Source organism: Mauremys mutica, chromosome 14 (genome assembly GCF_020497125.1).
Source record: "Mauremys mutica isolate MM-2020 ecotype Southern chromosome 14, ASM2049712v1, whole genome shotgun sequence".
NCBI lineage: Eukaryota > Metazoa > Chordata > Testudines > Geoemydidae > Mauremys > Mauremys mutica.
In genome coordinates, this window is record NC_059085.1 from 24,508,069 (window position 1) to 24,532,595 (window position 24,527).

General features: G+C 41.6%; 2 protein-coding genes across 7 annotated transcripts in view; one reads left to right on the plus strand and one right to left on the minus strand.

Annotated features, from left to right (window-relative positions):
• LOC123349461 (uncharacterized protein F13E9.13, mitochondrial-like) overlaps positions 1-7,385 on the minus strand; it is a 47,195-nt gene extending 39,810 nt beyond the window's left edge. For 3 of the 5 annotated variants that reach the window (XM_044987566.1, XM_044987570.1, XM_044987569.1), the window contains exons 1-3: positions 7,283-7,385; positions 6,896-6,971; positions 5,095-5,177 (exon numbers count right to left, since the gene is read on the minus strand). In XM_044987566.1, the coding sequence (XP_044843501.1) occupies positions 5,095-5,177; positions 6,896-6,968 (156 nt within the window). In that variant the 5' untranslated portion in view covers positions 6,969-6,971; positions 7,283-7,385. Of the gene's footprint in view, positions 1-5,094; positions 5,178-6,895; positions 6,988-7,039; positions 7,185-7,282 lie in introns of those variants that run through there. The other 2 variants (XM_044987571.1, XM_044987568.1) reach the window with 2 other exon arrangements.
• A 218-nt stretch (positions 7,386-7,603) lies between these two features.
• On the plus strand, positions 7,604-21,721 carry CCNE1 (cyclin E1). 2 transcript variants are annotated; one of them, XM_044987564.1, is made up of 12 exons: positions 7,604-7,812; positions 8,124-8,174; positions 8,305-8,395; positions 8,703-8,771; positions 15,396-15,538; positions 15,624-15,759; positions 17,182-17,328; positions 18,646-18,741; positions 19,095-19,229; positions 19,333-19,444; positions 19,526-19,683; positions 21,052-21,721. In XM_044987564.1, exons 2-12 carry the CDS (start codon positions 8,161-8,163, stop codon positions 21,172-21,174), a joined length of 1,224 nt encoding a protein of 407 aa, XP_044843499.1. In that variant the 5' UTR covers positions 7,604-7,812; positions 8,124-8,160; the 3' UTR covers positions 21,175-21,721. The 2 variants fall into 2 exon arrangements, with proteins under 2 accessions (XP_044843499.1, XP_044843500.1); XM_044987565.1 differs by lacking the exon at positions 8,124-8,174 and having other exon boundaries at positions 7,606-7,812.
• The last annotated feature ends 2,806 nt before the right edge of the window (positions 21,722-24,527 follow it).

Sequence of the window (24,527 nt, forward strand, 5' to 3'; positions counted from 1 at the left end):
CCCCACTCAGCCACCCCTCCTCCTCCATCCCCATGTGCCCCTGAACCTCCACTCCCGTTCAGCCCCTCGACCAATGGTGTCACCCAAATAGCTCCTGTGATCCCCACTAGCCCTTCTGAACCCCAGTTCAGGTGACCCCCTAGCAACACCATGTGCCTCGGTCTGTTCCCCTCCCCCATGTCCTGTGCCTCCTCACCTGGCCCTGTGGGCAGGGCACTGTGAGGAAGGCAGCCATTGCTGTCTCTCTCTCCATGGCTGGCTGCTCGGCCCAGAGCCATCTGCCCTTTCTTTTGATGCCACAGCAGTCTCTGGTGGGCAAAAGGAGTAATTGCAGCACTTCCCTGGCAAAATCTATTTTCTACCAGTTAGGAAGGGGAATCTGCGAGGGACATGAATTCTCTGTGTGCAGGAGCTCAGAATTCCCTCAGGAGTAAAGGATACTTACAAAGACTTTTCTCCATGCTAAAGTGCAGGTTCCACTAAGACTCCAACCACAATTCCTTGCCATATCCATGCAGCAGCTTTTAACAGCAGTTAAAAATATGGCTAGGTGCTCATTTTTCACTGCCAAAAAACTAATACAAATTAGGCATATAGATGTAAAACTTTCCAAGTACAAAGGAGGTAGGAAGAACCTCAAATTCTTTATAAGGAGTCAGTGCGACAAGAAGACTTGTTTGGGAAACTATATGGGTAAAAATTGACAACATAGTCCATGTTTCTTTAGCAATGTTCTCATGCTAGCTGAGTATTCTGCTGTATTTTTAAATTGCCTGTACTTCATTTTAGTATTTAAATAGTCTCAACTAAGTGATGAAAGTGTTAATGAAAGTAAATGATGTGAAGAAGGAAAACTTGAACCTTTGTTGTTTCAATGTAGAAGCTTTCTGTGAGGCTGAGTTAACGTAGGTCCAGTGATTTACACTGTGAACCCTGTATTTTTGCTATAAACACTTTCTTAAAATGAAAGCAGAACACTGGAAAAATTGCGGAGGCCTTAAAGTCTTAGAATCTGTCACTTATAAAATCTTGTGTAGGCAACCTGGTTATTTGGCAATACAAGAACATGGTATTTGATATTTTTCAGCACAGATGGCCTCCTATCTGAGCACTCACTTGTCTTCATTATTGTGCTCCAACATTATAAATCCTCCATATTTATTATGTTAAAAAACTGCTAATGGACTGGGCAAGTCACCTTCTAAAGATGCAGGACTTCCTTTAATCAATGATGTGTATACAGAGTGCTCTGAAAATTTAAAGCTGTCTGTAGCTTTGTCTACACTAAGCAATTTTAACAATTCCCAGCCTTGAAGTCACGGAAAGCCTTATCTACAATGGGAGCGGTGATAGCCCTAGTGAGAAATGCTTGCTAAAAGGTCTATTGTAGATAGAATTCATGAGCGATAGTGGTAAAATCCTGTGTTTCCTGGTGGGTGACCAAAGTATGAATCTTAAAATCCAACTTCTGCAGTAGGGCTGATGGGGCTTAGGATTGTTGCTGTGTAAGCGCCTCTTCCAAAAGAGGAAGAGTCACTTCAGTGGTAAAGCCTGCCAGCTCATCTTGTCAATTTTCTACCATGGTAATGGGCAGGTTAGGAATGCCTATGATAGATGGTGCTGCTTCAACCTAGCTCAAAAGCAGTTATGTCCAATTCACTTAGCCAGAGAAACATTACAATATTGTGAAGATTCTTAGCATGGAGGAAATCGTTATATGCAAATGATGTAGGGAATCAAAGGGGGGAGGCCTTTTATAAGGACCCATAGCTATTGTTCAGGACTTCTGATTCTAAACCATAGATACTAAATTCTTAATTGGCTTGGGTACACAGGGCACTCCTGCCTACGTAAACAAGTAATTATCAACAGGTAGTTGCCAGACAGCAGTTGGGTAGATTTGAGTAACACTCCCAGTGTCTGAGGCACTAAAGAACATCCATCTTCTAGAGGGAGAGGAGAACCATCAGGACCCTTCAAGAGAAGTGAAGAGGCAGTCTAACCATTCACCCCAAGTCCCCATGGGGGAGAGAGACAATAGATTCCTTGCCTCCCCAGAGGAAGCTGAGTTTGGAGGAGTTGAGCACTCTCTCAATATCCAGAAACCAGGAATCCTTTGAAGTATCATGAGAACCAGTATACCATTCAAAGTGCTAAAGAAAATGGTTCAAGTGATACAGGGTAGCAGAAGGAAAGCATTATCAGGGTTCTCAGCACAATTTGATAACAACCTCCTTAATGATATTCAGTTATTTCTGACCCTCATTATCAAAAAAGTAGGTGTGTGGTTTTCATTGTTTCTTTAGAGTTCTCATGTGTTTGGTATTGCAATCAGAATGCAATAAGGTGTTTCAACTGTAAAGCCTATCTCAAATGTTCAACTTTGGAACTAAACTATTGCTGCGCTTGTGAATGCTACATGGAATGTTTGTGCTCCTACTTCTACTTTGAGTGAATATAAGATTTAATATGCAGAGAAATTACTGCATTAACCTTTCATCTATCTACAGAGCGAGTTTTAAAGCTTGCAAGTGAAGAGCTTAGCAATTTTGATACTGTAAAGTATGGCAGCCCAGTCAGTCCAGGATTTGTTATTTGAAGAAGAAGAATTGAGGATCAAGCAAAGAAAGGCAAAAAGTAAAAAAAATTTTTTTAACAAACTCATATTAATACTAGTGACTTATCTAAAATTGCTGAAGGTGTTCTAAATCTGAGGCCAACTAAGGGAGTTATATTTAAGTGTATACATTTTCTTCATCAGATTTTTTAAAATGTATTTTTGATGCTTTTTCAGTTTTGTCCCTAAAGGCTTCAATATATAACTCCTTACATAAGGGAAACAAAATTCCCCCTGCTAAATGTTAATTTAAGCTCCAGTAGTATAGTCAAATAATGGAATGTGTGACAGTGGCTTTAAGAGAACTACAGATTACCTTTGTACCCAAACCCTCTACCACAATGTTAATCTCTAGCTTCCCTACCCCGGCCATTCTACACAAAGCCCTACTGCTAGTCTTTTTCCTCTCCTGCCACTCTAACCACATCACACTCTTGTTGCCTTAATTCTGTCACTTACTTCCTGTCGTATTTTCAGTAAGTGCTCAGAGTGGTTTGTGCTGTAGAATGGCAGATCTCAACTGGGGGGTCCACAAGCAGGTTTCAGGGCTGGTGCTAGACTCATTGGGGTGCAGGGCAGAGACTAAGGAGCCAAAGCCCTCGTCCCGCCACTTGGGCCTCAAGCCGAAGCCTGCACCCTGCCAGATTTACGCTAAGTAAATACAACAAAAATAATATTCAGTTTTTTATTTTTGTGCCTATTTTATCCTTTTCCTTATTATATATGTGTGTGTTTAACTGTATAACTATCAATTTAATACATCTTTTAATCTACTAGATATGCAGAAAAACAGTTGTGGTACAGGTGGGCTGTGGAGTTTTTATAGCATGTTGGAGGGCCTCAGAGAGAAAAAGGTTCAGAACCCTTGCTGTAGAAGACAGAAAAAAAAACCCAAACCCATAGATCCTGCCTCAGCTATCTTACAGTCTGAGGCATCAATCCAGAAAACTCTGCATGGGTAAACTCTGTGAAGCCAATGGCCCTCTTTGTAGGCACAGAGGTCTGCCTCCATGGAGCAGTTCACATGGTTTGGGCGTAAGTTTTTAACATCTCAAATTCTACTTGGGTCTCTGCCTTCAAGGCCATACATAACCTCGTGCCCACTAACAACTGACATGTCTTCTACTCCTCACAGATTTCTTCTTAATACTCCCTTTCCATCTCATTCTTTCACTTTCATGCATCCTGCTCTCCTTCCCCACTTTTACCATGACTCCTTCTAGTTTATCCATCCAATACTCTGCATGCTCTTCTTTACATTAAATGTTGTTCTGTGTCTCATTTCTAGCTTTCTGTAATTTAAGATTACGCTCTTAGATTCAATCTTACTCTGACTGTAAAGTACCACGTGAATTTATGATACTATATAAAAATAAAACATAATGAAAATGTTATGCAGAAAATAGAAGTAGTTCACAGGAGTGACTATTTATCCATTTAAGCCCCATTTAAAGCCCAGTCACTGAGACCTTGCATTATTGCCAGGCCAGAAACTTGCACTCCTGTCAAGTCAAAGCAAAAAGTGCAGCAACACATGGATACAGAGTGCAATGAAATGTTTAAAACATACCCTGACCTTTTAAAAGGACATGCACCCTGTTAAAAATCTGCTGAACTATGGAAATTACTACAACACCTGAGGTCCATAGAAATTCAGTCACTAGTACCTGCATTTTGTTGCCTTTGGCTGAGACTGGCCTTTCAGATCTTCTCTTCTAGATATGCAAAGTAGAAGAGCACTTACTGCCAGGGGTATATCATGGAAGGGTTACACTTAGCAGAAACGGACACAGGTGCTTTTTGTACCCTGCATAATATATACTACAAAGGGGCCAGAACAACCAGAACAGGTTGAATCTGCTTAAAGGGGAAGTGGAGGTGCTTGATCTGCTGCCTGGGCATACTCCATTCTCCAGTGAGACGACAAAACAGAGCATTTTAATTATATTAAAATACGATATGTAGGGCAAACAAATACATCAGACTGGTTGAGCAATTTTATCAAAGAACAGAGTTGACTAGATTTTTGGCAATAATCAACTTTTCTTAATCATATTAATTAATATTTATGTTATCATAGTGCCTAAGAAACCTATTTATGGAACAGGAACCCATATGGTAGGCACTGTACAAACACAAAACAAGAGATGACAATCTAACTTCCTTAACTGGTCTGATTCTTCTAGCAGTTGATTGTAGATATGCTTAAGTGCTGATCCAGATTCTTCCAAAGCTCAGGAATACTGAGATCTAGACTATTATAGAAATTGAGGCCACCTGCAAAATGTGGATCTAGGACTGAATTTCAAACACCTTCTAACAATCTGCATGTCAGTGTGGATTCAGGTTTTGGCAAGAACTCTAATATAAATGTGATCTGGAAAATATTAGTTTCACAGAACCAAGATCTGTTGTATTCGGACATAGCAATATCTTTATTCAAAAATTAAAATAGAAGGATGAAAAATGAAACTTACAACTCCAGCATCCTTGTAAATCTCAGCCTCATGACAGGCTTTATCAGTGATCTGGGTCAATGGCAAACTGCTCCGTGGTGTCCCTGCAAAGAACAATAATCTTATATGCCATGATACAAGCAGAAATCAAAACAAAGTCAGAGTTAGATTAAGATTATTGCAAGTATTGACAGAAATGCCAAAGTAGGCACAAATTGCCAGAGTAAATAATGAGTAGTAGGCTGTTGCATAATGTCTCATACCTTAATGGTATCTTGTCCCTAGTAGAACTTGATTGACATGCTTTTACTACTGAGTTCCTAAAACTGGTTTAAAAGCCCTTATACTTCAGGAATATCAAACATAACCTTACACTGAAGCAGACCAGCACCTAGCTTGTAATTCTTGCCTGTAATTGTGATCACACCTCATTCTTTACCAGTGACAATGCATATATTTCAATCTGTGACAATGTCACAGGCAACTACTCTGCACCGGTGATGGGAAATTAATACAAAGAAGACCAAAGAAATTGACAGGTAGGGATCCTTGGTAGGGATTCTCCAATGATTCATGAGAAGTGGAGGTTAAGTCTTGCATGCCAATTTTCCCAGAGGCACACAAACAGGAATGATGCACTGGAGAAAATTTAAAGACTGCATTAGTGCTAAAAGGAAGGTTCTTAGTACACAGGACTGATCCAAGACACGGAGATACAACTGCAATAGTAAACTGTTGCAAAATAACTCATTGATGAGTAACAGGCAAAAAGCAGCAAAGTCTGCTGTTTTTCTGTCTGTTCTCCCTAAAGATAAGATGGAGTCCAAAAACTTTCAAGTGTCCTCTGATATTTTCATGCCTAACTTTAGGCTTTATTTTCAGAGGTGCTGAACACTCACAATGCCAACAGAAGAGGCATTCAGCATCTCTGAAAATCAGGCTCTAGGTGTCACAAATTGGGCAACCAAACTCAGAAGCCACTCTAAAAACACTGAGCACAGTGTGTGCTCACCTTCAATCTGTCTGCCACAGCCATAAGATCACTCTGGGCAGGAATTTGCCTGACACTGACTAGCTAATATTACAGATGCTCCATTGTGAAGTCAAGGGCAAATGTCTCAGTGAAAAACCTGCATGCTCATCTCAGCTATTGGGCTTCCAGCTAAGTCACTGTCACTGTATCCTGACAAGAAACCCTGATCTTTTGTCTCCCACTCCCTCCCGTAAATTCTCACTTCCCCCCAGTCATGGGAACGGTGAGCTCAGCAACAAGGTTAACTTCCAATCTTCCTTAAAAACAAAACAACAACAACAAAAACAAACAAACAAAAAACCCCACACAACAACAACAGGGACTGCAGTTCTTCTGGCTCCCTTCCCAAGGGCTCAAGGTGTGGAAGCTTAAATGTCCCACTCGGCCAGGGCCGCATGGGGAATCTCATAAAATGTCACCTACTCTAACGTTTTGGACAGCAGAGCAAATCCAGCCAACAAACTTGTGCAACTTAAGTAAAGTCCAGGGAGCACACTCCTACGCAAAGACTGGATCTGGTTACACATAACAGCACCTGCTATGTTGTGATCATATGGTGCATAGTGCCATCTACCTTGCTAGATGACAGACATATGGAGGTAGGCAAGAGGCAGCAAGGTGGACAGTGTGGAAGAATGTCAATATGCTAGCTCCTCCCCACGTCTCTTCTGTGCCTTCTTGGATGTTGAGAAATAGCAAACATGGGTCAGTGAGGTAGTTCTTAAATCAGACTCACTGGACACAGGTTTATCTGAGCTGCAATCAATAGAAAAACTCTTTTTTTTTTACCTGGCAATGCCCCCACGTGCACCATCCCAATGACAACTGATTTTAATCGCCCAAAGAGCTTCAGAAACTTCATGACCTATGGAAAAACAGACCGGGGGTGTCAGTCAGTCGGTCAGTCTCGGGGGGCCAGCTCTGAACACTCACGTGGTTCATCACGGAGAGGCACAGCCCAGGGTGACTGCGGCAATCCATGGCACGGGAAGAGATGCGATTTAAAGCCCAGGCGCTTCCCAACGTGGGAAGTCGGGATGTACAGACCCCGGGCAGGCAAACAGCCCGCCCAGGCAGGCGCTACGAAGCTCGGCCGGGCCGGGCCGCCTGCCCCAGTCAGCTCCCCCCGGGCTCTTCCCCTCCCAAGGCAGCCCTGCCCCGGCCGCTCCCCGTTACCTGGGCGGGGTCTCTCGCGGGGGGGGAGAAGCCCCGCGGCGCGACCCCCTCGGCCCAGCCCTGCCGCCCTGTTTACATCCAGGGGAAGCCACGCTGCTTCCTCCCGCTTCCGCGTCTGGGCCGCCGGCTCCGCCCCCGCGCCCGCAGGCCCCGCCCGAGCCGGCTGCCCGCCGAGCCGGGTGGCCGCGCAGCCTGGCCCCCGCGCCTCTCCTCCTGCCCCCGGGCCCAGCCTCCTGCGCCCCGCCGCCTCCCCGCGCAGACCCCGCCCCGGCCGGGTGCCGGCGGTGCCCCGCGCGGGGCCACGTGTGCGGGCCGGGCAGGGAGGAGGCCCCGCGCCCTCTAATTTAAATGTCCCGCTCGGCCGGGGCCGCTCTCTGCGCAGGGACGGGAGCGACCGCGCTGTGAGGCAGGAGGCGCCCAGCGGAGCCCGCCCGCGCCTCGCGCCCCGCCCGCCCTGCCCCGCGCCCCGTCCGCAGCCGCCGGGCAGCGCCTCGCACAGGGCTCGCCCGTCCCGGGCACCCTCTCCCCGGGTAAGGCGGGGGTGGGCGGCGAGGGGCGGGTGCCTGAGCCCGGGGCTCCCCCTCGGCCATTTCCTGGAGGTGCCCCAGTTAGGGGGCAGGGGAGGGGGAGGTCCCGGCCCCATCCGATCCCCCCCACGCACCCCGCATCCCACCCCGGCGGACTCCGCTCAGGTGCCCCCGCCCGGCGATGAGGGCCACCCCCGCCCCCACCGCGCGCGCCCGGAGCCCTTTGTGGGGCTGGGGAGCTGCAGCTGCTGCCGCCTTCGCCTTTGTGAGGAGGTGACCTGCCCCCCCAACCCTCTGCCTTTCCCTCCTCCTAGGGTCGGAGCCAGCCTCACCCCGTCCCATCCAGGCACCATGCGCAGGGAGAGGTGAGTCTCTCCCCAGCCCCCTGCAGGGCGTGTGGGGGTGGATGTGGGGTAGGCCACGGTCTCCATTAGGCAGATCCCAGAGGAGACTCCCTCGAGGGGTTTATGGCCCTGTCTCTCTCTTTCTTGGCAGTGACTACGTGGATGAGAAGGTTCCCTCCAAGGGTGAGGGTGCTGCTGATCTTGCCATGCGAGCCCGCAAGAGGAAAGCTGATGTGGCCACTGTAAGTACAAAATGGCTCGCTTTGATCCTCTAGGGCCCAGTCCTGCTCTGTCATTCCAGTGTAAATGTGGATTCTCTCTGCTGAAATATTTGGACCATGGCCTCTTGTGCCCTTGCTGGATTGTGAGTGTCCATGTGGCATTGTGAGTGTACAGTAACTGGGTCAAGTGCTGTGCTCTGTCGCACCGGCGTAATGTGCCGGGAGTAACAACTGGATTTACACCCGTGTGACTCAGAGTGGCAGAGTTTGGCCTGGAGTCTGTATTCTTATTAGCACATGGCTCTCTTTTCTTTTCTCCCCACTGTAGTTCTTACAGGATCCTGATGAAGAAATTGCTAAAAGGGAAATGAACAAGAAAAAGCAATATGAAAGCCAGGTAATTGATTTGGCTGTGGATACATAGTTACTGATATTACAGCAGTATTTTTAATTTATACAGTTTTCTTGGAACTTAGAGCATTTCACCAACTCTATACCTACACCACCACTAACATGCTGCATGGTAATGGGGGAGGGGAGACTTTTGGCCAGGAACACTAAGAGAAACCCCCTCAATTTACACAAGGTGACATGGGATCTTTAACATTCTCATAAAACAGATGAGGTCTGTCTGAATTCTTGTGAACGCTAGCATGACTAAATGTCCTGGGTTTGCATGGCCTTCATGTGGCCTGCATGGGTAGAGAGCTGCACAGAACCCCATTTACCTCATTAAAGAGTTGTACACTGCAGGACTGAAGCCTAGGACATATGTCCTAGCCACTTCCATATAATTGACAGTCTGGAGCCTCTTGCAGCTGTCTCCCTACTTTAAATATGAATGTGGAAAAGAGGACATATGTATTCCTCCTCCAGCCCATTAATGATTTGTTGTTGCTGTGGCACTGAATGTTGTCTGAGTGCCAAAAAATCAGAAGGTGCACAGTTAGGATTTGGAAGTTTTATGTTATATACTAGGCCTAGGGGGTGTACACTTCAGTGGCATTGCTGGGACTGAAGCTTCTAGGTAAGGCATAGTAATCCCTATAAAGGCACTAGGGGTTGTTCAGATAGACAGCACTAACTGGCCTAGGAGGAGTGGAGATGGGGAGGAGAAACAATGTCCTTAGCAGGCAGTACTAGCTTTTTAAATCTCCCTGTGATAATATTAAGATAACTTAATTTTGATTTTGAAACAGTGGTATTCTAAACTTCTTCCATTCCACTTCCACAAACTTGGGTATGCTATCAGTTAATGCCCCACACTTTCATACACAATATGAGATGTGTACTGAGTTTGTGAGGTTGCACTTGCCGTACACCTTTAAGGTACGTGCAGATTAAATTTGGCTGAGGCACAAAGAAATAGAATATACATACATGCTCTTTCTTGTTAGGACTTCAGCTAATTAATGCACATGTAGGAGGATATTTAAGCTACAAAAGTCATAGGTAGGGAATACAGTACCCTGTTCATTCAGTAATAGGGTTACTTATGCATAGGGACCTACCAAATTCACGGCCATGAAAAACATGTCGCAGACTGTGAAATCTGGTCTTTTTTATGTGCTTTTATCCTATACTATACAGATTGCACTGGGGAGACCAGCGTTTCTCAAATTGGGGGTCCTGACACAAAAGGGAGGGGGGGTCACAAGGCTATTTTAGGGTGGTTGCGGTATTGCCACCCTTACTTCTGTGCTTTTCAGAGCAGGGCGGCCGGAGAATGTTGGCTGTTAGCCGGGCACCCAGCTCTGAAGGCAGCACCCTGCCAGCGGCAGCACAGAAGTAAGGGTGGCAATCCCATACCATGCCATCATTTACTTCTGTGCTACTGTCTTCGGAGCTGGGTGGCCAGGCGTGCAGAAGTAATGATGGCAATACCATCTCATGCCATCCTTACTCCTGCGCTAGTGCTGGCAGTGGCTCTGCCTTCAGAGCTAGGCTCCAGGCCAGCAACTGCCTCTCTCCAGCTGCCAAGCTCTGAAGGCAGCACCGCTTCCAGCAGCAGTGCAGAAGTAAAGGTAGAAGTAGCGCAATCGTCCCTATAATAACCTTGCGACTCCTCCCCCCCACACACACAACTCCTTTTTGGGGCAGGACCCCTGCAATTACAACACCGTGAAATTTCGGATTTAAATAGCTGAAATCATGAAATTTATGATTTTTAAAATCCCATGACTCTGAAATTGACCAAAATGGACTGTGAATACTTCTGGTTAGATGTACCACATTATGCATAAGTGGTAACTGCAAATTTGAAGACTGAAGTGCTACATAGCAGATGGACATCATTGTTTGGAATGGTCTCTGCTTGTTGCAACTGCATATACTAGTTATCACTCAACATATCAAGCAGGGCTCAAATGGTGAGTGTTTAATGAGGGGATCTCTCCTTCCCGTCTGTCTTCCTTTTATGAATATTTTAAACTAATTTCTCACTTTTGACAAGGGGGAGCTGTCTGTCCTTCATTACAATTCCTTTTCTTCATTCTCCCAAAAAGCGTCCCTCAATTTGAGGTGTGTGTGTGTGGTTGTTTTTTTTGTTTGTTAATATTACAGAGTAGCTACTTACTAAAATAAACTCTAATAACATGTAGCCAGGTATTTATCCCCTCTCCCCAAAATGGCAGTAGAAATAAAGTTGAAATGTTTAGCATAAAATGCACTTACTGTAACTCCTCTATTCCAGAGCTAGAAATGGAATTACAGTCCTGTTTTAACATGAAAATCAGATTTTTTAAAATAGATTCTGGGGCAATTCCTTCATGAATGATTGGTATATTGAAATACAGTTAAAGCACCAATTCCTGAAGTGTAAATTAAAGACTTAGCTTTCTGTAAACCCACTTGGCACTGATGATGATAAGGCCCTGCAACTCTGTAGTTCATAAATAAGAGGTACCTGAGTATCAGTCTGTACATTGAGAAGATTCTGTGGATACTTTGTTATAACAGTTATCCTTTGACAAATCCAGGAAGCTAACATTTGGTTGCACAGCAGCAGCTCTTCAGTCTGTGTGTGACACAAGCTATTCTCTGATATAAATTGCCATAGGCCACTAATGAGACTGTGTGCAGTTCCACCAGGAGTAGAGCAAACTTGTATGATTTCTAGTGAGAAAGCAAGATGGTGCACAATAATAGCATAGCAAACTTCAATGTGCAAGTAGCCATAAATCCTGTGCAACATGCACTGTGTGGCTTTTTTGCATTAAATAAATTATTGTATACTAGTTGAAGCTCCATTTGGCTCCATGTGTAAAGTAGCACTGTCACATCCCACTTGTGGCATGTTAATACCCAATTCATTAGTGTGTTTCTGCTGAACATAAGGCCTGAGGTTTTAATTAGGATGCAGTTAGCCTTTATGTGATGAAAAGGTGGTTATATTAGGCTGATGGAAGCAGAGTACTGCAGAAATTCTGTATTTGGTTTTGAAGTAAAAGAACAGGCACTGTTCGTAATTCTCAGTTTAATTTTCATCATACCCAACATGAGTGTTGATACATTAGCAGAATGTCTTGTGAAACAAAAGTCCTTTAAACTGGGATTATTTTTTCACAAAACATACCAAAGGGGAGATCCGGATGGTGAGTGTAGTAGCCAACGTAATCTTTGATATAAATTATGTGGATTATCAAATTTAGGGTTGGGAATTGAAGCGTTAATCACAATGATCCCTTCCCTTGTCTGACTTCTTTAACATTTCTCTTCACTTCTTGAAGCTGGCTGGTAGAACTGCCTTGTATATCTTTCCTGTGCCATAATACTTGTCTCTAGTGCAGTGGTTCTCAACCTACTTATCATTGTGGGCCACATCCAGTACTGCCTGTATGGCTCTGAGGATGTCACATGGGCAGCAGCTGTAAGCCGATTGGGTTGCAAGTGGTCCACGGGCCTGCTGGTTGAGAACCATGGCCTAGTGCCTTCAGTGAATGAAACTAACTAGAATTACATTTCCTGCAATTTGCCTACAGAAAGTGACATGTAAACAGCATTATTCCTAAAACTTGGCTTAAGGCACTAGTTGCTAGCACATGCTGGGTTTGGTGCGGGGAAGGGCTAAGTATATATCCCTCTTTCTCTTCTGATCCCACCTTCATGTTTGGTAACTTCAGCTTCCATGCTGATGATCCATCTAATCTTCTGCTTCTTATTTCCTCTGTTCCTCAGTAGTTCTGAGTCAACCTCCTACATACAGCCATGGTCTGGACTTTATTCGGAGCTGTGCATTGCTGCTTGTTCACTCATGGATAGATTTCTTCATTCTTCATCTGCCTTCTGCCTTTTTTTGGTCCTATGACCACCAAGCCATTAACTTTCTTGAATTCTCCATCTCTCCTCTCTGTTGATATAGGTAGCATATAAATAAAATACAGGTTTTTTACCGCAGCCATCATAGCAGTATCTGAGCCTTGCCAAAGAACTCCATGGACCTCACATATAAAACCACTCCTCTTCCACACTAGATTCTTTGGCTTCTCTTTCTTGCTGAATCATGGTCTTGACTTACATCCCACTTCGGCTCCTGCTCTACCATTGCAGAGTGCCTTTGGAGGAGCCCACGAACCATAGAATTTCCTTTGCTACGCTGCCAAGATTTTCAGCTGCACCTGCCATCCTGGACAAGGGGGGATCCCTGCAGAGGAGCTGATTGCAGCTCCAGGATTTGGGGACTAGTTAACTTTATACAAACCTAAACTAAGCTTGGCAAAAATTGAACTAGTTTTTCCACCTAAGCCTTTACCCATTTTTTTTTCACAAATGGCAACCTGATAATCCTCTCAGTTGATGTAATACAACTCTTCTGATACATTTCCTCATCTGAAATTGGTGGTGTCACAAAATCTGTAGCCGTCTCCATCTCCCCTGCAAAAACCCTTATCTAAGCAATAATAATCCCTCACTTCAATGACTATAGCCTCTTCCTCCTCACTAGCTTGCTAGATAGCCATCTTGCTTCTCTTTAGCCTATCTAAAATGCTGCCTCTAAAGATAATCTACTTTGCTTACTGCTCTGACCACACCTAGCCCCTCACCTATCATTTCACTCTTAAACAGCATTTTGCTCTTAAACCCTAGCATGTCCTCCCATTCCAATCCTGTTGAGGTTTGTTTACTTTTTTATTTAAAAACACCCACTATACTTTAGTGCACTGATGAATTGCATTGCCTTTTGTTGTTCCCCTTTGCCCTCGTTTTGTCTACATGTTAAGATTGTGAGCTCTTTGGGGCAGGGACCTTGTCTTTCTGAGGTGCTGAGCATGTGCCATATTATACAGAAAGAATATAATTCTCCTTCCTTACAGCTCTTATCCAACACAGTCTGTTTGATTAACTGCACTCAAAGGACTGTCATCCATACCTTCCATGTAATTGGAGAACAAGGTGTGACTAAAATCTAACTTAGAGGAAGGGCAAAAATTAACTTAAGTGCCGATGTGACACTTCAAACTTTCAGTTCATAGGGAATCTACTGTCATCTTACTCAGAATGAATACATCTTTCCCGTCCCCCCAGTTGAATGGTAACACAAACAGCATTGGGATCTTGGACACAGCTGGGCACATGGCTGTGATAGATTTGCATGCACAATTTTGAGACCTCTTTTTAAAGAGGAAAACTGCCTAGCTTTTTCAGGCAGTGGCTCAAATAGTACAAAGCAATTTTCACTATGAATAAACCAAAATGTGGTTATGAGCATTCTGAACCTAGTGCTGGAAAGCGTTGTCAGTTGTGACAAAGGCAGACGAAAAACCCAGGTTTGGAAACTGATTCATAAGTCTTTATTTTTAACTTGTAAAACAAGTGTCTTCTATTTAAAGCAGGTTGGGGACTTGCTGGAGCTTTTTGACCCTGCCACTGATACTGAAAAAGGGATGTAATTTGTAAGATGGCTGTCTCCAGTACTAGGCGCAAATGCCAAGTTTTAGTTAAAATAAAAATAAATGTGCTTATTCGTGGTCATAGGATTTTCTTACTTTGTGAACTTTCAGAACATTGGGCTAAGCAAAATGGGTTCTATCTTTCTTTAGAAACTGGGATAATAACTTTATACCAATGTCTTGCTTTTTAAAAAATCTAGTTTGCCAGGATAAGCCTTCTTTAAAGGAAGGCTAAAGTGTTAGGTCTGTGTACTGTTCCAAATACATAAATAACAAGCTATAATAGCTGGAATGTCAGGTGTCTAACATTTGCAGATTTGTTAGTATCTATTCTGTATATGAATGGACTAGTTGTTATGAGTTTGTTCGCTCTTTTTCTAAGAGGGAACATCCTTGGGCAAATAAAACGTATACAAAGTCATTTTCATATGTCTGAAGTGATAACAAAGTGTTAGCTTTGTGCTTAACCAACTTTACAAGATGAGCAGTCAATAACCTCTGAATCTTGAAAGACAAAACAAAAGCAGCATTCCTCTTCTGTGTTCATTACCAAGGACATTTTGCACAAAAGCAGGCTCTGTCTGGGAATCCCATTTGCTTATTCCTCACCTAAGTCCTAATCCTTAATTGTCTTTTTAGCATATGTGCAACATGCCTCATGTGGCATGTGACCAGCATTCATCACTGAATTTGGTCTGCTGGTGTTGGATCATTAGTGCCTGGCCCAGGCCAGGAAAGCTGGCTGGGATTGTGATGCCATAAACCAAGGGATTAGAATTTCAAGTGGGGAATAAGCAGATGCTTATTCCCAGACAAAAGTCCTACTTTCATGCAAAATTCCTTCCATCTGAAACATAGCGACAGAACTCTCTCTTTATAGAACACTTGTCTTTCTGTGGGACATCTGCAACCCTTCAATCCCAAAACATGGAAAGTAAATGACTTGTTTAAGATCAGCAATGGAAAGTCTTTTAGTGTGAAAATACACCTTTAAACTTGTTCTGAATTTTAGCTGCCTGCAGGAGTGATCACCTCTGATGTAATGTGTCTTGTGGAGTCTGTGTGCATTAATAGCCCTAGAAACTAAAAAAAAAAACAGTTATGGTGCAACATTTTTTTCTTTCCTTTAATAGCCATCTTGGAATAAGGATGTCCAGAAAAGTCCCCATATGCTGATTCCCACACCAGATAAAGATGAGCCAGTTAATATTGGCTTCTCTCATTTTGTAGACCTCAGACTTAGTCCAGCTAGAACTTCACCGCTACCAATTCTGGGGTAATTGTATTTCATTCCCCCTTCTTTGTCTGTTCCATTCACAACTTAACAGTTGATACTTAACGTGTTTATATTTTTTCCTTAGCTGGGCAAATAGAGATGATGTATGGAAAAACATGCTAAACAAAGAACAGACATATGTGAGAGAGAAACATTATATGCAAAAGCACCCTCTCTTGCAACCTAAAATGCGAACAATTCTTCTAGACTGGCTAATGGAGGTGAGTTTTGCTGTTCTTGCTAACACTTTAAGCATGCTGTAGGTAGGTATAGAGATGTCCTGAATAACATGGATTTTTCTAAATACCTAGTATGATCTGCATTTTCATGAACTTTACGTAATGCATAAAGCACTAGAATATTAGTGGAACTTGTTTACTCAATGCACAGCTAAGAAATTTTACTAGAGTGTTAGAACCAAATAAGTAGAACTTAATGGTTCCAAGTTTCAAGTGTGCAATTTGATAATTTCATATCTAATATAAGGATAGTTTATCAAACGTGTACTCCATGAATGTGAATGATTACTTCTGCCTGGAACTTGCATAAAATGTTTTATTGCAGCATTTTGAGTTCTAGGCTAAAGCAAAACAAATGAAGATGAAATTATGGTGGAGGGGAAGTGACGGTGTGTGTAGAGAAGTTGGGAACCCTGATGTAATGCCTAATGTTCCATAATTCTAATAGTTTCAGCATATACTACATGATATACAACTGTTTCTAACATGATAATCTTAGAATTGAAAAGATGCTATTTTTAAACATGCTTGTTGCACAGTATCTTCCTGTTGGCCACCTACTGGCTTAGAGGACTGAAGAGTTCTGTCTCAGTCACAACCAACTTGTGAGAATTCTTTTTTCCGTTATGAACTGTGGAGAAGCTACATATTTTTAAAAATGAAGACCTGATGCTCTGGTCTTGTAACATACATGCTTTCCAACGTGTGGTTTTTTTTGTTTGTTTTACACATGACAGCCTTGTCCCACTGATGTAAGTGCCGTTCTACACTGACATAATTCCACTTTCATGAGAGCGCTTCTACTGGGCTTATGTTAGTGTAGTTAGGGTAATGCAGTGTCTGTGCAGACATGGTGTGAAAATTGACAAGACAGTCAGGCAGTTAGCGCCCAGCTGCCTCCAGCTCCCCGCTCCCAGTGGGCTACTGCCCGGAGGCTCCCTGCTTAGGGAGCTGAGAAGCCCGGGTAGCTGCTCCTCCGCTCCTGACTGGGAGCAGGGAGGCAAGAGCCTGGGGGGCAGCTGGGCTCCCAACCAAGAGCTGTGTGGAGCTGAGAGCCTGGCTCTAAGCCCCTCATGCTGCTCCTCTTCAGTTGGCATCAGTCACTGCAGTAATTACTAGGACTGAAGGGTCATAGATGTCCCCTGGAAAGACATTACTGTGGCGGCTGCAAGTTGACCTACCATAGGACATGCCACCACTCTTCTTACCCCATATTTGATTTCAGCTCTTTATATTAAAAGCTACTGTATGAAAAATATCCCTAGATTTGTCTTATTAAATGTTATACGCTGCTTGAGACAGAACCGCCATTGTAGGTACATGAATTGGTTTGATACCTAAAAGAACTTGTATATACTCTCTGTGCTTTCCTTATGAATATGCATTACTGTTTATCTCTTGCAGGTTTGTGAGGTCTACAAGCTTCACAGAGAGACTTTTTACTTGGCACAAGATTTCTTTGATCGGTTTATGGCAACACAACAAAATGTTGTAAAAACACTGTTGCAGCTTATTGGCATTTCATCTTTATTCATAGCTGCAAAGCTTGAGGTAAAAGTCTTTAGCTTCTACCTAAACATGAGTGGCAAGGAAATGCTTACTTCTGTTGTGTGCTAGGCATATCTTTGTTTTATGGAAGTCATTAAGGGGAAAATAATTTTTGGAGGGGTTTGTGGGAAGAAAGAAGTCTCAACTCTTGCTACAGTCCCCGCTCTGACCCATTTTACTCTATATAAGGTTACATCGGAATCTGCCATTGCTTTGTACTCCTAGGAAATACAAAAACTGAGGTCAAGTTAGTTACCTTGAGTTTTAAGGTTGGCCTCTGTATCCAGAGACCACTTCTAAGTACTCTACCAATAAAGAGTATAACTGACATTGGAACTAGATGACATAACTCCGGAGTTATCTCTCAATTGTTTGAATAACTCGACTATTAAAATAAGTGACTTTCCCTGGTTTTAACGCTTAAAGGGGAAGATGAGTAGAAATCTCTGGAATGTATTTGATTCTTTAAGCTATTCTTTGGCACACATCCTTGCTCTGTTTCTAAATCATAACGCCTCATCACATTTTTTAATTTTTTTTAAAGTATGTGTAAGGTAACGCTTACACCAGTCAATTGAGTGGAAGGGTTGAGGAAGCCAACTTGTCTGAAAAAACAGATATGTTAAAAGAGCATTTAAATTGTTGAGCTAAATTGGGGCTAATGTCTGTTTCTTCCTCTCCCCACTGCCTCTTTTAGCAAGCCAAATTTAGACCAGACATATCCCATAACCTCCAGAGATACATCCTCATACCACATCTGCACTGGACACCAGGTTTATAATCCTACATTTGGGAAATTAGAATAGGTCATTGACCATGCTGTTCCTAATAATGATATTTCTTTTAGAGGGCTAATCCTTTTGTAATGTGACACAAAAATAGACCCCCATGCTAAGATTGGAACCTGGCCCCTAGAAAATGTGGTGGCACAATATTCAGCCTTTATTAAAACATTTTTTAGGAATATGCAGGTGTTATCTCTCCATGTATGCAGTAGGAGTATACAGAGGCAAATTTGTGAGGTGGTGGAATAACTGACATGAAGATCTTGATAATGAGCTATAAGAACATGCATTGTATCCCTTGCAGTCAAACTCTATTTTGCACTTATACTAATTAAACAAAAATGGAAAACGAAGACTATGAACAAGAAATTTGCTATTTGTGAAGCCATTTTTTATCACTACCATGATTCATGAGCGTCAACAAAGACATGGGCTCCCATGAGATTTTAGTTTTAAACAACTTTAAATGTTCAGTTTTTACACGTGGAATATCTACATTCTACTTGAATTCTATTTTTAATCTTTTATCTTTCAGGAAATCTATCCACCAAAGTTGCACCAGTTTGCTTATGTTACAGACGGAGCTTGTGCAGAAGATGAAATCCTCAGCATGGAACTGATCATTATGAAGGTAGTAATAAAATAGTATCGTTTACGTTTCTGTAAGGACCAAAACATTGTATGGTTGACTACAGCAGAGAGCTACTGTTGTAATATTCTGGTAGAGTAATATTTTCCTGTAGTTAAAACTAGTGCCCTATAAGATATAGTAATTGCATACTTCTCAAAGGTTACATATAAGATGGTTTAGTTAGGTTTTTTTACATGGGAAAGTTCAGTTTCACTCGGAAAAAGAACATTGTTTTCTTTGCACTGCTACCATAGATAGGAATGCAGTCTCCCACCAACACTAGGTAATGATGTAAAGAGTAAGCCGCATATTCTAATAACATTTTTGTCAACCTTATATGTATCTTTTTTTAGGCTCTTAATTGGAACTTAAATCCACTGACCGTTGTATCATGGCTAAATATTTACATGCAAGTTGCATATCTAAATGAGCTTTATGAGGTGTTGCTGCCACAATATCCCCAGCAAATCTTTGTACAGATAGCAGAGGTAAGGGTGACTTCATCCCCAAACACCATGCAGCTCATGCTAAGACCTGTCATTTGTAATATGAGATTGTCACATGTTAGGAGTCTGTCTTCTCTCTGTGTAGCTTTTGGATCTCTGTGTGCTCGATATTGGCTGCTTGGAATATACATATGGAGTACTTGCCGCTTCTGCTTTGTACCACTTCTCCTCATCTGAACTGATGCAGAAGGTTTCGGGTAATTAACGCTTTCTAGTTGCAAATGTTTGTCTGACAAGTAGGTTAACCTAAGGCTCACCTAAGTATTTTTACCTTCCAGGTTATGAATGGTATGACATAGAGGAGTGTGTAAAATGGATGGTTCCATTTGCTATTGCTATCAGGGAAGCAGGAAGCTCCAAACTAAAACACTTCAAAGGCATAGCTTCTGAAGATTTGCACAATATACAAACACATATAAACAGCTTGGATTTGCTGGTATGCTTTTTTCTTTTTTTAATCTTTATGTAATCTCTAGAGGCAAAAACTATATTCTCTTGTAGAGTATAGGAATAACAAGGCTTTTTTTTTTTTTTTTAATTTGTGACCTGATAAAGGCATTTAGTTTCTGAATTTGCTCTAAGAAGTGATACACAGTACATATTTAAGGACCTATACTTAAGAGTGCAGCGGATGACAAACTTGAACTTAAGTTGCAAGTTCTTTTGGGCAGAGGCTGTCATCTTTTGCGCCATGCCTAGCACAAAAGGGCCACTCTTCAGATTGTGGGCTCCTGGTGATGGCATAATACACTGAGCACTTGATAGTTATTTGTATAGATTATGTCAGAAACATACTGTCATCTTGCAGATACTTGTCAGAGAAATAAACAAAACCCCTCTGGCTTGATTTTCCCCTAACTTGGTATCAACTTTGGGATGCTTCACAAGGATTATAGAACATGGAGCTTCCTCATTATGTTTGGAAAGATAGAATAGTCTAATTTTAGGAAAGAAAACACGTCCCCAATTTGGATGACTGCTTTTTTCCTCTGCCAGTGACTAAATTCTCACTATATTCCAGTAAGATCAATATCTTATGGTCCCAAGGTTTGCTAGCAATTGACTAGTTGAATAAATCAAGCAATAATGTTTTAAGGGTCAGAATATATTTGCTTGATGCAATTATAGCTCCATGTATCATAAACTGGAGTTAACTTTTATTCACTAATTCTTTTATATTAAAATGATTTTGATTAAAATGTAGTAGATTACTAAGATTTAGAGGTGTTTTTATAGCAACTGAAATTCTGTTTTCTTATACACTTATAAGGGCTATATCTAATACTGATGAAGAGAATTCAAAATGCTGCTAACTTTGATCTATCATGATTTACAGTGTCTGACTAGCGATATGATATAATGTATCTTACTACAGTAAAGTTGTTTGGTAGGTCAAAAATATAATTCAAGTAGAATGTAGATATAGAAACTTGCCAAATTGCACTCTGGACTCACATCGGTAATACTTTTAAGGCAAAGCTGCACACTGGAAAATAACCTAAATTGAAGAATTAGCAGTGCGTCGTTACTCTCAGACTTATTCTGCTATCAGCTAATTGTTCAGAGGCAGTCTTAGCTTTGAAGAAATTTCAGTGATATGGTGTAAGAATTTTAAAATGGGATAGCAGGCTGGTGAGAACAAACTAGAGAGGTTTAAATGTGTAAATGATAGCTTTGGAAACATAATGGGCATTTAAGTAATACCTCAAGTCTTTTGCATCTTTTATTAATATGTGTGGCTGGAATATCAAAGTTGATTTTGTAACACACACTAACTTAAACGTTACCTTTTTTACTTGTTCAGGACAAAGCTCAAGCAAAACAGGCCATGTTGGCTGAGCAAAATAGGACTTCTCCTTTACCCAGTGGTGTCCTCACACCACCACAGAGTAGTAAGAAACAGTCCACTGGGCTGAAGCTGATATGACTGCAAACTGTCTACATCAGAGACAATTTAGCTGAAGTGCCTGTTTTTGCTGTTTCTGAATCCTGCTCCATTATGGAAATGCTGCCAGTGAAGTTTATAAGCTTTTATGGATTCTAAAAAGGAAACTTGCATTTTTTTTGTGACAGAAGAATCTTCTATATGAAAAAGTTTTTATTAACTATTGATATTTTAAATAAATGGATCAAGTACACCAGCCACTTAAAAGAACGCCGAAGAGTGCTCCAAATGCTGCTAAGGAAGGTGATACTTGATGTGACCAACTGTTCCAAAAAAAAAAAAGGCTTGAAGTTGAAAACTGCAACTGTGTCCGTGTCCGTGTGTCTGTCTGTCAGTCGGTCTTTGGATATCCTGGGATCATTTAACCTTGTGAGGGCAAATGGGCTTGAGAATGCTGTGGAAGACTACATTTTAGAGCCTCTTTACAAGCTAGCTATTGGCTTACAACTTGATGACTTTTAAAAAACCCTTTATGTAAATGCTGCTATGTCTCTGTATATCAATTTTTAAATAAAAATGCTGTCCTAGACAGCTGGTTTTATGTGTATTTGTTGTATCAGTGTGGTAACAGTAGCTGTTTCAAAGCAGAAAACATGGGGCTGTGGGGGAGTTAAGTAAGGATATCTTCTGTTACCACCAACTGCTTCCCTGCGAACTAAGTCTCTTCTTGGATACAGAAATGTGAACATCCAGAGAATGAAGCTGTTAATGCAACTGAAAACAGGGACTTTTCATATTGTGGTGTTTTTCCAAATATTTTGAATGACTACTTCTGGAAATTGATATTCCACCTCCACGTATTGCAGAGAGGAGGAGATGTAAAACAGCTTTTCAGTTCGTCGTTGCACTTGTTTTTCAAAATGTCAGTGAGCAGTTTCTACTGCAAATGCAATACTGAAAATTCTGGGAGGCTTTCAGCATTACTCATGCTAGTTTCCCATAAACTAAGCATTAGCAGCATGAAACCGAGGAATGGAATACAAGTTGTTTTGTATTTTCATTAAATTTCTGGTGTTCAAACTAAAGCTTGCTGGTAACTATAGTGTTTGGAAGTAATTTAGTGCATGGAGTGGGGGGGAAATCTGACAAAATCTAAAGCCCCAACACATTGGGAAAAAAAAAACATAGACTTGATCAAGTGTTAGCTAATGCTACTAATGGTTAAACAATTCATTTTTATCTTCATGATGCTGTTCAGTCTCTTGAAAGATCCTCTGAAAGGTTGTAAATTGGACATTAAAGGAACAAGTGTAAATGTCAGCAGAACAAGTTGGCAGCTACCAACTTGAAGTTCTTACTTCTGGCAGCAGCTATGACTAACAGTGAGACATGGATTCTGTTAAAAGGAATGTTAGAAATGCTCATGAGTGGTGGAAATGCATGTAGCTTAGTACTACTCTTAAATATCCTCATGCTCATTTAAAACCTGAGCAAAAGAGTAGTCTAGGCATACCTTGTAATTGATGAGAAATCAGTTTTTAATGCAAACCTTGCTGTCATTATTTCTAATGCTTTCTATAAAAGCTTCAGTATTAAATAATGAGTACTACATACAAACCCCCCATTTGACTGCTTATAATGGGATGTTACACTTTAATTTAGGACCTTAATAGTCTGCCTTCTCCAATTGTGAAAAATTGAAGACAGTAGCAAACACAGCAAATGTGACAAGCACTAATTTTCAGTTTCAATTAGAAAAAAAGATGTTTCTGGTTTGACATCCTAATGTTTGAGAATAAATGCAAGTGTTCCATACCCCTGTGGAAAGATATCTGGATAGAACTAAGTTGTACCTCCTGGAACTCAGTTTCAATGAGCGGTTGTCTCTAGCCAAAATGAATCCTGACTTATAGTTAGAATCTAAAGTAGGATGAGTATATAAGTGATGGTAACTTTGAAAAAAGTTTAAAATGCCTTATTTCTGAGGAAAGGAGACTTGTGTTCAGAGTACACTTAATCATAACCCTCCCTAAACCCCTCTAATTATCTGCCACCACAGCCGAGGCCACACTAATACACAGCTGTTTTCATGAGTTAGACAAAGCAGAGTTTAAATTTTTTGGAATGTGTTTTGAATTCATTTGACTTGGGCATGGATTATATGTAGAGAGGGGTAGAAGATGGGAGCCAATGTAGTGAGTGGTAATGAGTTATGTTACATTGTCTCAGAATGGAAAGCTCTGTGAATAACAAGTTAAAATAACAGTAGATTTCTATTAATTGATTGTTTGAATAGGAAATGGCAATATGTTTCTTCAGATTTCAAAGTGCAACATTGTCTGGGAGGGAGGAGTAGGCTGGATGGAGTGAGTGTGATTGAGGAATCCTTTCACTTGAGATTTCTAAAAGTTGTAGAACTTTTATACTATGTAAAGTGCCCATAAAAACACACTTTTAACCTTAACTCTTTTAGGTTCCTGCATAGTATAACTTTGCTGATGAATTCCACATAGTATGCTGAATGATCTAGTCACCAAACAGTCTGAATTAAATATTTGCTTCACTTTGCATATAATTGCTCCTTTCAGGTTTTAAATTAACATCTGCCTCTGATGGAACTTGCACCATTTTTAAATGTCACCAGTCAATCTCTTGAAATATCCATTTAATTCTCAAAGAACTTTGGCAAGCACAAAACAGTAAATGTTACATAAGAAAGGCCCTGCTTGGTCAGACCAAAGGTCCATCTAGCCCAGTAACCTGTCTCCTGACAGTGGCCAGGTGCACCACAGGGAATGAACAGGTAATCATCAAATGATCCATCCCTTGTTGCTCATTCCCAGCTTCTGGCAAACAGAGGCTATGGACACCATTCCTGCCCATCCTGGCTAATAGCTATTGATGGACCTATCCTTCATGAACTTATCTAGTTCTTTTTTTGAATCCTGTTATGGTCTTGGCCTTCACAACATCCTCTGGCAAGGAATTCCACAGGTTGACTGTGCATTGTGTGAAGAAATACTTCCTTTTATTTGTTTTAAACCTGCGGCCTAATAATTTCACTTGGTGACCCTTAGTTCTTTTGTTATAAGTAGTAGTAAACACCACTTCCTTATATACTTTCTCTACACCAGTCATAATTTTATAGACCTCAATCATATCTCCCATTAGCAGTCTCTTTTCCAAGCTGAAAAGTCCCAGTCTTATTAAGCTTTCTTCAAACGGAAGCCGTTCCATATCCTAAAAATTTTTGTTGCCCTTTTCTGAACCTCTTCCAATTCCAATACATCTTTTTTGAAATGGGGTGACCACACCTGCACAGAGTAGTCAAGATGTGGGCATACCATGGATTTATATAGATTTATATAGAGGCAACATATTTTCTGTCCTATTAT